Source organism: Varanus komodoensis, unplaced genomic scaffold, assembly GCF_004798865.1.
Source record: "Varanus komodoensis strain SLA01 unplaced genomic scaffold, ASM479886v1 scaffold20_1, whole genome shotgun sequence".
Taxonomy (NCBI): domain Eukaryota; kingdom Metazoa; phylum Chordata; class Lepidosauria; order Squamata; family Varanidae; genus Varanus; species Varanus komodoensis.
Window position 1 is genome coordinate 18,201,221 of NW_025335587.1, and position 14,408 is coordinate 18,215,628.

Consider the following 14,408-nt stretch of genomic DNA (forward strand, 5'->3'; position numbering starts at 1 on the left):
ACGCTCTTCACCACCGCATCGCCCTGGCTCTTTTACTTAGAGAAATGTTGCCCTTTTATGTAATGTAACATGTACAGTTTTTCTGATGCAACACCGAATTCATTTTATTTTCTTGTAGAAGACACAGAACTCCACATGTGTTGCACCACAGTCTCCAGATACACCCACACACTCGTTTTGGGGTGGAGGGAAATCAGTGCTTATTGCAAGTTCGTGCACTGAAGGGGTGGCCAAGTTCCTGTAAAACCCAAAAGGCTTCTACAGTGTGGAGACGTGCATCTGGGCAACAGAATGGTCCCTGGACTCCTGAGGTTGGCTGCAATGCACTTACACTTGAGAACAGTTTTCCAGAGGAGGAGGTAGAGAAAGTCACAATTTTGGGGCTTGGTGAAGAAGAAGGGGAGATTATGAATGCCAAAGTCAAACAATTTAAGTCTGGCTTTCTTGGGCAAAGTCAGTAGCAATTTTGTGCCTTCCAAACGTTGCCGACAACTCATTTACCCTCTGCCCAGTAATTATTTTGTGTTTGGAGGAGACTTAAATCCAGTCAAAGAGAACAGTGAAAAGAAGACTAATGGCAGCCTTGGCTTTGGTGCAAACCCAACACAACTTGAGCAGATGAATTATCTGAAAAGCTTGCTGCTTTCTTTTGCAGTGCTCATTGCCTTGAAACAGACAAAGCCCCTAAAAGAAGTGCTATCTCCAGTGTGTGCTTGAACATTGCACAATTTTGTACAGGGCTTAGAAATCAGCATCATGCCCTCTTTTGAAAGGAAAAACGCATGCTTTACGTGTACGCCTACAGTTCTGACTGTCATTTTAGGCTGCTGCCCAGGTACCCCTATTCGCGAGGGAGCTGCATCGTATGCAGTGGGAATTTCCTCCAAGAGGCATGATCAGGATCAGCCCAGTTCGCAGCGGGAGCTGCGGTGTCGAAGCACCAGGGCTGCACGCCGCTTCCTGGGTGCTCTTGAGTGGTGCATTCTAGGAGTGTGGCCACAATACCAAAAACACCAGCGCGTTTCAGCTCCAGGTCGAGCTGACGGCAGCCAAGCCCTGGGAAAGGCATTGAAACTTGTCAGATGGGAAGATGCCGCACGCAAGCTGGGCAATTTCCAGTTGACTTGCTCGTATGGGAGAAGGAGGGACCTGGCTGCCGGGGGACCCTAGAGGGCCGGATGGTATGCCAGGTGGGATGTATTTGGACCACTGGCCGAGATCCAGCGCTCCTGAGCAAAAGTGTTACTTGAACCATTGTGTATCTCGTGGCATTTCACAGAAGACAGTTGTGGTGGGCATGAAATACCTCATTTCTCTGCTAAAGGTTGAGACGAGGAATTTCTGGAAGTATTGAAGCTCTGTGTGTGTTGGGGGGGCGGGACCTTGCTTTTTTTCCCAGTAGCTTTTCGGGGGGTGGGATGCACTTTTTTGGATAAATTGAAAAATAAGCCATGCTTATTTGTGGTTGTGGGGAGCACTGGGATCCCAATGCTGAAGGACATTGAATGCAGAGCCAGCGATATGGTGGAGCCATCTTCCCCTCCCAGTCCTCCTCTTCTGTATCTTGACTAGACTGCCTAGCAGTGATGTTTCTGGCAGAGGGAAGGGGCTGGTGCAGCTCTGGGATACTCTGTCTCCTGGTCTCTCCCTGATCTCCCCCTTTCCTGCTCTCCAAGATCCTTTTCTTACTCTCAGAGTAGGCGGTGTGATTGGTTCTTTGCGAGCTTCACAGGGATGGGTGGTCAGCGCTCCATTTGCTAGCTCTGTCTTTGGCCTTGGAGCTGGGAATTTGGCCCATCCCGTGGCCCCTCAGACAGTGTCCAATGATTCCTTCGCGGAGCTGAAGTCATGCCGTTGCTTCAGGACAACCAGCTCCAAGCTGGTGCCCCCTAGAGGCCCCGGCCTTCAGCCCTCCTTGGCCTCAGGCAGCAGAGCATCGGCTAGGAGTGCTGGCTGCTGTACTCTGACATACCTGGAAGGCACCAGGTTGTGGTCGGAAGCCCGAGGAGCACCAAGCCGCTTGTATGTTCCCAAAGCAAGCCTGGCCACAGCAACCCACGTGCTGGCACCCTCTCGTTGGGAGGACTGCAAAGCGCTGCATGCAGGGTGGCCTTTGAAAACGGCCCGGAAGCTTCAGCTGAACCAAAACAAGACCGTTCACGAGGACCTGCTCACGAGCACGCATTGCCCGCCCTCTTCCAGCTACATGGGCGGCTGGTTGAGGTCCGGGCCTGATTCGAAGCGCTCATCCTGACGTTCAGGGCCCCTTCTCTGGGATCCCCCTCCGGGAGCACTGAGGTGGGTGGCCAGCAGGAGGAGGACCTTTGGGTAGAGGCACCCCCGCTGCGGAGGGAGCTCCGCAAAGCGTTGCACCAGGTGAAAACCCTTTTCTGTTTTGCATTTTACCCTGTACCACTGCGATGCTTCTGCACTTTCAGTTGCAACTGCCGTGGTTTTGTCGTTTTGTGCTAATTTTCCTGTGTGTGTGTGTGTGTTTTAACTTTTGTTAAGAGCCCAGAGAGCCTCAGCTATTGGGCAGCAGAAGAATGAACTAAATAAAGTTATATTATGTATCGGTTTGCTCATAAAATTGTTGTTAAGCTAAAACATTTCAAAACAAACTCAGCAAATGTATAGTTAAATTATTGTCTAGATGAACAGTGCTTTTAAATTTAGTATACCAAACATGCTAATTTCATGAACAAACCAAGATACACAGAGCATATTTTAGGTTCCTGTTTAATGTCTGAGTAAAGGGAACATCAACAAATGGTCCCTAAAACAACCTAGAGGCCAGAAGAAGCAGGAAGGACGGGCGCAAAGGAGGAATGGCCCGCACCATCTGCTCCTCTTTGCAAGAAGGTTTACGGAAACTCCTAAACGTGTTCCTGTGAGCAGGGTAGAGCTTAGGGAAACCTTATTTGAAGGAAAAGCTGTTGAAATTTGATTTATCTGGGAAAGATGCAGCTTGGGAAAGGTAAGCAGCCACGTTTCACTTAGGGACCTGTATTAATGTCCCTGTTAATCAACGTATTTTTTTGTTCATTTTGCAAGGCGGGCATCGTCCCCAGACGTAGCCTCGTGCCTTCGCCACAGGAACTAGGCCACTGAGTTGTTGCATCTGCTGATAAGACGGGATCACTTACACAGGGGTTTTCCCACGTGTGGGTTTTAGAATCGAAAAATTGACTGCTTGTGGCATCAAGGGAGAGCAAGCCCAGAAACACAGGGCTCTGTAGCACAAAACCCAAACGGGCTAAACCCCAGTTTCCTTCCATATTTTGATACAGTCATTCTGCACGCATGTTGAGAAACTCTGCATGCCTTGAAGCATATCTGTCGATACAGTCTATATTAGAGCAATAATTTTAATAAGGAGAACTGCTAACTGTGCTGGGAATCTTACAGGGAAGATTAAAAGAACATTTCCCCCATGACTTGATTCTTTCTGGACGTTTTATATCCCAAGTCCTTAAATAAAAGGATTATTTCACGGTGTTTAGAAACAAGTTGGGGGCACCTGGGGGCGGTGGGTGTAGAGGCTTAATGGCAATATATAAGCTTCCTGTCTTGAATTCTGAAAGAAAATACTTCAAGGGTTCTTCAGTTTTCAAAAAGCAGAAACTGCTTTTCCTTGGGAAGAAATGGACAAAGGCATTTTTTCCACAGAATTTTCCCGTTTTTGGGGGGCCCTCGCATCTCCAGCTGACAATCTCATTCTAAGGCTAACCCTTCTGCTCTGAGATGCCAATGGAAAATTCTGCTTTTCCTAGTATCTGAAGAACGGAAGTAAAATTAAGTGTGCAGAAGGACCATTAACTATTTTACTCAGAGGCATAGACTGAAAGTCTCGGTTGCGAACCGTTTCCTTGGGCATGGAATCAGATCATATCCAAAAGAATTTTATTTGTTCAGACCACAAGTCGTAAAACCGATGTCAGTGACTCTCTGGTGTGTCTCTCTCCCCACACGGTCTGCCCGTCTCTTTTCTTCCAGGTATGCTTCTGGTCACAGCCGACACACTGGGCCACGATTTTCACGTCTTCCAAATTCTGACCCACCCCTGGTCGTCTTCGCAAAGTGCCGTCCACCACTTGTACACGTTACACCGCGGGGAGACCGAAGCCAAAGTAAGTTGTGTAAGAAACCACGAGGCTTTTATCTGACCTGGCAACGGGAGGAATCAACGTGGGTGTCCTTGGAAACTGCTTGTCTTGCAAGTCAAGTCAGAGGAAGGCCACTGAAGATGGATCTGTGTGTTTTTCTAACAAGATTTATTCGCGTGTGTGTGTGTGCGTGCATTAGTGCAGTGATAAAGCATGGCTGTACTTACCCGGAAGTCCAGAAACAAATGGGTTGGAAAATATTTTTGGATTTTGTGGGCCTCTGTGTGATTGAAGCTTCAAGATAGCTGCCTGGAACAGCAGTGCAGTTGGCCTGGAACAATAAGGTTTGATTACTCCTCCTTTTTTTTGCAGCAAGCAAAAAACATATTTCACTGTTTGTGCAATGAAACAGTTCTGATGGCAGCAGAACTTGGGAACACAAGAAAAACTCTGCGGGGCCAGGCCAGGAGTCTGGCGCTCTGTTCACACAGGGGCCAACGAGCTGCCCAGGGGATACCGCAAACAGGGCTGGAGCACTGCAGCCGTTTCCTGCCCATGATCCCCACCAGCTGGGGCACATGGACATACGGGAGGTGGCGTGCAGTTACCAGGACGGTGGTACGCGTGCTGCAGAGTAGCCGATCGCTATCTGGACGAAGATGAGCACAATTCGGCCCGTGCGGAGAACTACTGAAAGCCTGTGGCTATCGGGAATCTCTGCATCCCTGTTTCATTTTTTTTGTTTATTGGATTTGCACCTCCCATTCTTATAAAAAATTGCCATCAGGGTTGCTTACAACCACTCATAAAAGGTGATAAAAAGAGTAAGATGCTACCACGTGAAACAGTGAAAGCCATTAAAACAGAGCAGAAAAATGCTAACCTCCTCTCTGAAATTGCTGGCCATACTGTTTGCATGAGTACTGCTCGGCCGGAGCCTGTGGTGCGCCTGTGCTTCAGTGGATCGGGGCAGCTTTCTGCGGACATGGTCAGTGCTGACCAGTCAGGGATCCTGCAGCCATGGAGAGAATGCCACTCGGGCAAGAGAAGGAGTGAGAGGCATGGAGGGCAATGCAGGCAGAAGGCTGGGCATTTCCCCTTAAGTGGTGTTGAAAAACCGTCAAGGAAAAGGAAGTGTATTTGACGGCATTTGCAAAAAGCTGTGGGTACTTTTGGCTCGGCTCTAATTTATTTAAATATATGCAATTTTAAGTTGGCTCAGATACCACGGTTGAGGGTGAACATTAAAACAATCAAGAGGCAAACAAGGGGGGAAAATCTGAGCCACTTTAAAACCAGTCGAGTTGGCACCCTGGTTGGCGAGGAGCGTCGCGGGGGCTTTTTTTTCCCAGCCCCCCAACATCTTGAGAGTGGCTGGCAGCGGTGCCAAATTGGTGGTTGAGATCGCCAAAGATATCCTATCATTTGAAGCATTTACGTAATTGCATGTATGTGTTTTTAGCCTTTGCATGTAACAAAGTATATCTGCTCCAGGAGCAAGGAAAACTGTGTCTCGGCGGTGCCTCTGTGTAAATTGCACCGTGAGTGACCAGGACCGCTCAGGCTGTGGGTTCGAGCTGAATCCCGAAATCCTCAGTGCTGGCTGCCTCAGGGTTTCCACTTCAAGTTAGCTGTGTTTACTTGCGATGGGGCTTCGTGCACATGGGGACATGCGCAGCACGCGCCGGCGGGGCTGGCTCAGCACGGGCTGGCAGCCGTGTGCAGCTGCTGAGCCGCATTCCCGGCGGGCATGGGCACCTATCATTATTTCTCCCCCATCCTGATGAAGGCGGGACCCCTTAGGGGACCCTGCTGTCCTGTCCCCTTTGCAGGGCGCCTCCCTCCTCTAGCCGTGGGAGGGTAAATTCCTTCAAAACCAGGTGGCGGCGCTTGTGTTTTTCGTTCACTTATCTTTGCTGACGAGGTGGCTGTTTCCCCTGCCTTTCCGTTAAAGGAGGGAAAGATTCCTTTTCTAATCAGCAGTTTGGTTGCCCTGATCTGGCCAGTGGCATTTTTTTCAGCGTGTGGGACAGAAAGCCAAATGGGGAACTACTCCACGTCGCCATGTGACACCAACCCCATAGAGCACTGTGCCCCCAGATTTAAAGGAACTGCTACTGGGATCCTGGAGGAAGCCTGGCGGCCCCGCAAAGAGCAAGGCGCACTTTTGTCGGCAAGCATATTTATGTTTCACGAACGGGGTGTGATGGCTCAGTTGACCAGCCATGGTGTCTTGTTAGCATCCGAAAGTACTCTTCGCAGCGTATGATTTGTGGCAGTGTTGGCTGGGCCTGATGTTTGGGTGGGTGGACCATGGTTAGGGTCATACCTCACTGGAGTTGGGTGGGGAGTGGCTTCAGGTGGGGCGGGTGCCTTCTGGAGGATGTCGTGGTCCTCTGTCCACCGTGCCTTTCCCAGTGGCGAGAGGCATGGAGCAAGCGACTTGGCCACAGCGGGCGGGATGCAGCTCCTCCCTGGACCGACTGCATCAGGCCCCTCCTTTGGCCCCCCTTGCCCTCCCCAGCAGGCTCCCCCAGCACGGGCCAGGCCCCTTGCTTCCTAGCGGGACCCTCCCCCCCTTGCTGTTTGACAGAGAAGAGGCAGGAGCTGATGCGTCCAGTTCTGCTTTGGAGATGGGAAGGCCGTGGCGCTCACGCCTGGACTGCAGACACAGTTCCAGAAGCACTTTGGCAAGAAGCAGAGCCCCTTTGTGCCTAGGTGTTGCGATCCCATCTGGGGGCAGCCTTTGCCCATCGGACTTGCCTGCGAGGATGTGTCACTCGGGGCAGCCTCTTGCTCGCGAGGAGCTCAACCCCTGAAGCAGGCGCTCTGTCGCCTGGCATCTGGCCCAGCTTGCCCTTGTCGCTGCCCGCCCTCCCTGCAACTCGCGGCTTGGGTGTCTCCTCTCCCAAGGCCCCAGGAATGCCCCTCGCCTGCCCCTCAGCCCCTGCTTCGTGCTCCTTGGCTCAGGGAGTGTCAGGCCATCCACAGAGAGGAGGCCTCAGGGCAGACATGGTGGCCCCACCTCTGCGCTGCGAAGGCTCGCACGGGGCTGTTTAAATCCTGCGTATTGTTATTAGGTAATAGAAGCACACCGTGTTCTGGAGGTACATCGCCTTCCTCCACATAAACAGAGGCAGGTTTGGTTCTTGGCCCAGCTGCCCTTGCCTCTTTGATCTTCCGGAGTAAACACACTCCAAAAGGCCTGCCGCGCCGCGTTGTCTGAATCATGGGCAAATAAACTCGGCGACAGCAAGGCAGGCTGGTGGCCAGGCAGCCCGCGTAATCTTCTCGGCTGCCCGACTCCGATTCTTGGGGCCGCTGCCTCGAGTGAGCTTGCTCAAGCCTGTTTAAACAGAGGGGACAATACAACCATGTCACCGTGCGCGCTTCTTTTTCCCGGCTGTGCAAGACTCGTTTTCCCTTGTGCAAACGTTGTCAAAAGTCTGTCTGAGGTGAACCTTCATGTACCCTGGTAGCTCATTGCATTGTTTGCTTGCTTGCTTTTTTTCATAGAGCTGGTTCAGAGGAGGAATGTAGCCTGGGAGCAGGAAATGGGTGACCCTGTTGTTGATCTTGAACTGCGGTTCCCATCAGCCCCAGCCAGCAAAGGCAAAGGCCAGAGAGGACAGGAGCCGTACCTATCGTCCCCAGCCCTTCCCCATCCTTGACATGGGACGCCAGTATTCTGTGGAGGGAGGCAGCCCTGAAGTGGGTGGCGAGTTCCAGCTTGGTCTGCTTGGGCGCTCCTGGTCGTGGATTGAACTGGCGGATGGTCTTGGCGCTACTGCAAAGCCAGTCCAGGTCTCCAGCGTGGAAACAGCGGGACAGGTTGGCCCTTCTGCCAGCCCCTTCCAGAGTGCCTAGTGCAGCTGGCCCCAACCCAGACCCCCCCTGCAGTGTTGGGCCGCAACTGGACATCAGCTAGGAATTCTGGGAGCGGGGGGCCCTGAGTCGGGGAGAGTGGGTCTCACAGCCAAAGGCTCCTTGCAGCCCGGTCCCAGAACTTCAGCCCTCAGGGTGGCTGGAGCCTTGTTTGTCTGCAGCAGCGGGAAGAAGGTCCGGCTGGCTTCCCCGCTTCCCAGCCCTCTCCCCTCCCCACTAGTGGAAACCATGGAAGACCCCCTGGCAGGTGTCTCTCTCCCCCGTTTCCGCTCTTGCTCCCGGTGATGGCTGGGGCGTTGGCAGAAAGGAGCACAACCTGTCCACCAGTGCATCAAAAGTGTGTGTTGGGTGGGGGGTCCCTAGCTTGTCTGCTGGAGAAGAGGGGCCTTGGCAGGGTCCCCCTGAGGCTGGTGGTCCCTCTCAGCCAGGGCTCTCATCACCTGCCACTCTTTGCAGGTCATTTGCCCCGTTCCCCCGTGTCTGGTAACATGGTCCTTGGCCCCAAACTCCAGGCCTAGCTGCGCCACCGAGCCTGTCATAGGAGTGGGCAAGAACAGGCTTAGAAAGTGGCCCCCAGTCCATCGCACCAACTAACACCTCCGAGGTGGAGGACGTGACATGGCTCGGGTCTGCATAGCAGCTCGTTCCATCTGCTCAGCCCTGGCCTTATCCTGCAACCCTCAGAGCATCTCTTCTTCCCATCAGTATCCTCTTTCTTGTAATTGACATGGGGATAAAACTTTAAACAGCGGTTTCTAAATGTACGCAGTGCGGTGTCACTCAATAGGCCCGTGATTACACCGGGTAAGTTTTCACTGATCTTTAACGGAAAAGGTGATTCTAAAATAGGCCGAGCCGGCACGGCCTGCGGTGCACCCCCCTGGTTGCCGCTCAGAAAAGGCCCGGGGAGCTGAGACACAGCTCAGGCTCCCGCCTGCGGATGTGCAGACCCAGGTTGGCACGACTGCCGGAGCCCACCGCGGCTCAAGAGTGGTGGCTTGCCGTGGGGCTCAGCCGCAGCTGAGAGCATGCAAGCCACGGGGGCTACCGGGCGCCTTCAGGCATGTGGTTTGCAGCTGCGGTTCAGAAAGCTGCCCCAGGACCCTGCAGCGTCCCCCTCCAACTTGGGCCGCGACCATCCACAAAGCTGTCTGGGCAGCGCCTGATATGTGCAGCCTTTGTTCCAGGCAGGCAGTTTATCACACGGTGCACACATCTATCACAAGCGATGGCCTCTTCCCCTCCCGCAAGGCCCCTGCCCCTGGAAGCACAGCCGTGCTGCGCGCGAAGGTGGTCTCGTGGCCGTGGCGGAACGCCGGGCCTGCACGGCCTTCCAGCCAGTGGGAATGCAGGTCCTTGCAAGCGGAGCTCTTATACTCAGGTGGGAGGACACGGGGCAGTGCGCTGCTGGTGGAGCAGCAGCCACAGGGTAGCGCTCCCCTCGGGAAGCAAGGGGGGCTAGGCCTGGGCATCTAACTTGGGAAGGGATTGTGGTGTGCAGTGGCTGGGTGTCTCTGTGTGTCCGTGTGTTCAATGATAAGCCGAGCTCTCAGATTTTGGTCGAGCCTGTCAGAACTTTAGCTCTGGTCTAAAACCGAGCCTACCCTGAGTCCAGATGGAAGCTAGCCATTCGTTGCTGCCATTGTCGTGTAAAGTAGCTTCTTCCCGTCGCCAGGTGTGCGCAGGGGTGCCTGTCAGTCTAGAGCTCTGTAGTGCTTTCATTGTCCTTTCAGGGCTTGGGCTCGGTGGTGGAGCTTCTCAGCCGCTTGGGAATCTCTGCAAGAACACGGCCTGTTTTGGATGGTCCCCAGGGTCCAGCCACCTCCTGCGAAGGCTTGCACTTCTGGGATTCGTCTCCCATTGTTATGCCCCCGTTTTGGCTCCAGTTGCAAATCTGAGTGTTAAGTGATCACCTGATGTATTTTAATGGATGAGCAAATGGCTCCCACCTTCCCCACCTGTGGGTGCCCACTCGTTTGCGTGCTTACGTCGTACTGCTGGGGCTGAGACGCTTCATGCAGGGCCCTCCCTCGATGTGGGCCGTATTTCGCCACAGCGGGAGGGTGCCAAGTTGGGGGAGGCTGCCCTGGAGACTCTCAGGGCGTGCGAAGACAAAACACGCCCGCACTGGCTTTTCATTCTCTCCTCAGATGACGTCTCTTTCAACAAAGGCTTGGTTTGGCCCCCAGACTGGTGTCTCCTGGCCCCTGGAGGTGCCACCAGAGCGTAATGCTCCGCTGTGGTTGAACTCTGCTTACCAGGCGCCCAGCAGAGGAGCATCTCCTCTTGAAAATGGGTGAAGGGAAATCTGAAATCCCAGAGAGCCACTTCTGGGTAGAGGCATTGCATTTGGGCACAAGGACAGAATCCCAGGGGTGCGTTGGTGCATGGCAGCTTTGCTGCCCCAGATTCGGCGTTCCACCTGGGTTTGGCACAACTCTCTGTGTAAAGTGACCCTTTGAGCAGTGTGTTCTCGGAAGCTGAGCAATTCTCAAAGTGATTCTCAAATCAGGGAGAGGGATGAAATTCCACGCTCTCCGCTTTCCTTGCTGCTCCGCTCCTCGGGTTCATTTCTGAACATGGGACTTCTGTTTCCATTTCAGCGCTGGCAAGTTTGCACCACCTTTGATGCAAAAATACTTAGTGAAATCGGAGAAAGACTGATTTAAAAAAAGCAGTGCAGAAGGAGGAAAGATGCGAGGCAGAACGGGGAGGAAGGTGCCTTTTTGCCCTCAGCAGCAGCACCTGCAGGCCCCGCATTCTGGCTCGTTGGCCCCGGGGCCAAGGTCTGTGCAAGCGGGCCGTGGGGCCTGTGGCTGCGGCTGGGTTTCTGCCCACACGTGGTTTTGCGGATGAGGCCGGGAAAACCAGGCATTCCACAGACCCCAGTTCCATGCGCTGGAGCAGTGGCAAGGGCACCTGTGGGAAGGTGTTGCCCACCGTAATTAAAGTATGGCAAGCCGTTACTGCAGGATAGCAGTGGGATGACAATCGCAGGGCAGGGTGGCCATGCGGCACCTTCATGTCGACAGCGTCACCCCCGATGAGTCGGGGTCCCTGTGGGAACGGGGAAGATGGAGCCCTCTAAAAGCAGCAGCAGGCCGGGCAGCCCACGAAAGCAACACTGTCAGGAGGGCTGGCATTTGGATGGTGATTTCGAGGAAGATCCCAGGAAATAACGTCCGCCCGGCCGAAGCCTGATCTTCTACCTGCGCATCCGCATAGGCAACGTTCAGCACAGCCCCACAATGTTCTAACTGGAGCAGGAAGTGGCAACGGAGCCGCTTCCAGCATCCCAGCGCCTGAGTGAGTGTTACTTGGCCCAAGACGTGGGGAGGAGTCCATGCTGAAATGAGCACAGGATCTTCATAAACCCAGTGACCGAAGAACGCTCAGACAAGTGGGACACCCCGTACTCGAGCAACGCAACGCAGGCTGCTAAACAAATACTGAAAAGAGTCCGAGAGCGACGAAAACCAGGCAGTAATCCAATCCTTGCAGGCAGTTTACAGCCAACAGCACCACCTTCCTCAGTTCTTTACAAACACCTTTTGGGGTTGAAAAAAAAAATATTGGTTTGGCTCCGGAGACGGCTCCTTTGCTTCAACTGCTACCAGATGCGGAACAGTGGCTGGGCTTCAAGGACGCTTTCCAAAAGAAATACCAAATTGGTCTCACCAGGGTTGCTGCCTCCAAGCCTGAAGTGTTCCTAGTTGTGCATGCGAGCTGGCGTTCCTCTGCAGCCACATGTTGGACATCCGAGATGCCACTCCGGCATTTGAGCTAAGATAGTTCTTGCCCTGATGGAGTTCGTTTCCTAGTGATGAAGCATTTGAAGGCCTAAAAGGGCCACAACAGAAGAAAACCTGGTGTCCACAGGCCATTTATTTAGCACTTTTTATCCTGTTGTTGCACACCCCCCCCCCAAAACTCGGAGTGACAGACGTTGTCTGTGCCAGGCTCCCCTGAGCAGGCAAAGGCAGAAGAAGAGAGCAACAGCTCCTCCTGAAAAAATAGCCGCAACACAGAAGAGGGCAAGCGGGAGACTGTGGCAGGATGCTGCGGGAAATAGGCCAGCCAGCCCTTATGGTAGGGGTGTGCCGTTGGTGCCTTCTGGTCCAGAACTCCCGTCCTTCCTCACCAGGATGGGAGTTGGAGGCCAAAACATCGGGAGGGCCACCGGATGGACGTCCACTCCTGCCCTAAAGACCAGCCTGCATGGCCCAATGTCTGGGATAGGGACAAATGAAAATCCAACCGGGAGAGGATCCCTGTCTGCACGTCGGAATGTTTTCTGAACAGAGCTTTTGTCTTTAATGCTGTCCTGTTACTATTTGGAACTGCTCAGGCCCCTCACGGGGCTTGGTCATGCCAGCCCCTCACTTCCCCGTGTGCTTTATTCGGCCCGCTCCGGTCCCGTTTGCTTGGGAAGCTCAGCTGCTGCTCAGCATCTCAAATCCGCAGCATTCTCTGCGAGCCTCGCCTCCATCTCTGCCGCCCCGAGAAAGGATTCATGTAAATACGTGGGGAAGAAAGAGCCCTGATGGATCTTTACTCTCCAAACATAACCTCGCAATTAACAACAAAGGCAGAGGGATGTTATAAATAAACGGGATGCTTGGTACATTAGCCCACAGGATGGCCATAAATTGGAGGGCTCTAGCGTAAACTTGAAAAAACCACTAATGGGATCCTGTGGCCCTTGCTCGTGACACAAGCAGCGAAGAATGTCGGCGTGATGGATGCCGCCAGGACGGCTGGGTGGCAGGGCCACGGGTGAGCATCCGGGAGAAGGCCGCCGCACCGTGCCTCCACGGCCAGCTCCGCTCCCACTGCCCAGTGGCCACTTGCAGGCAGTTCTGCGTGGCCTCGGTGCCACTTTCCCTGTGTGTGTGTGTGTGTGTGTTTGTTTATTAAAAGCTTTTTTTATCCCGTCCCCTACAGAACGTCTCGGGACGGCTCTGGGGACGTTACTTGGCAGTTAAGAATTTTGGGCCTTGGCCCGTGGGACACAGAGCTACATGAAATCCAGGCACGCTAATTCACGTCTCGCATGCACATCCAGAAGTAGCAACTGGAATTTACTTACGTTTCACCAGAGACAATGCTGGACAGTTCATTTACCATCCAACTGACTTTTTAAAAGAAACTTCGGTTAATTTGCAGCATGACCCAGGCCATCCCAACCAAATGAAAATTCGTTTTTGCTAAGCTGAGTTTCTTCTTTGAAAGAAGGCTTTGCAGCGTGTGGAAAGAGGAGAGCTTGCCCATGCTAGGTCCAGCTGCAATTCCCCTTGAAAATCACCCAATCCGTGACACTACATCCGAGGGGAAAAAACTTCCATTGGCTCCAGTGGCTTGGTGGGGCAGAGCAGGGATAGACACCATGGTCCAGGCCTGGGAATGCCGCTGGCTAGATCTTTCCATCTTTCCATCAGTTGTTACTACTAAAGGTGTCAATTACTCTACTGGCATTCAGCACGCAGGTTCGGGCCCTGTAAGCCCTAAATAGTTTGGGATCATGTTCTATGAAGGACCATGTGGTCCAGTGAAGGACCAAATGTCAAACCCTTTCTATAAGTACCCCTTCTTGAATGTCCAAGACATCCTGTGACCTGCCCAGCATGACCCAGGAGTCGTGTTTGTATGCCCTCACACACCAGACATATTCCCTCCTTTTGGTTGTGCTGTAGCACAATCAAGGTATACGCCGTGTGTACGTGTGATGCTGCACTCCTGTATTCCTGCATTTCCCGTGAGGTTGAGGCACGCTCACCCAGCAACATCCATTCTCCTCTTGTGGGCCTCCAATCCACTTTGATCCCACAATAAAGACAGAGCCCTTTATAGAATAATGCAGAAGATTAGGCTCTGACAAAATGGTTCTCTGCCAGCAGTCCCAGAGGTGCTCATGGGTGTTAAATCTGTCAGTTTTGTGGGAGGACTTTAGCAATGTAATTAGTGGTTTGTTTGGGATGTGCCAGTGAAATCGAAAATGACATGGGTGTGGCTGAATTTGGGTGGAGGGATGGCCAGGGGTGGTTAGTTTCCCTGTTGAGTGAACTGCTTTGGAGAGAGATGTTCTTTGTCTTCCAGGCAAACATCTTGTTGTGAATCACATGGGTTTTTAAACCCCTTTTTATTTTGAAGGCTTTAGATATGGGCACTTACAGGTCAGCGAATCCTCCGTACTTTTGTCTGGAATATTTTTGAAGTACATTTCTCAAATACTTCATCAAGACTTGATCGTTGGCCTCTTCTCACGTCGAGTGCCCACACTAAGAGCCAACCTTGTCAAAAGCTGTGCCGAGTTGGGTTTTAAGCCTTCTGCCATTTAATAACGTAATGAAAGCTAATCTCTCCCTTGCTGTGCTTTTTCATTTGTTGTGTTCAAACCCCATTCACTTATGATGGGTT

At 52.8% G+C, this 14,408-nt stretch overlaps 1 protein-coding gene across 9 annotated transcripts in view; it reads left to right on the forward strand.

Moving 5' to 3' along the window:
- Window positions 1-14,408, forward strand: part of BCAS3 (BCAS3 microtubule associated cell migration factor) — a 367,571-nt gene that overhangs the window by 104,590 nt on the left and 248,573 nt on the right. For all 9 annotated transcript variants that reach the window (XM_044430184.1, XM_044430179.1, XM_044430186.1 and 6 more), the window contains exon 14: window positions 3,997-4,130. In XM_044430184.1, the coding sequence (XP_044286119.1) occupies window positions 3,997-4,130 (134 nt within the window). The remainder of the gene's footprint in view (window positions 1-3,996; window positions 4,131-14,408) is intronic.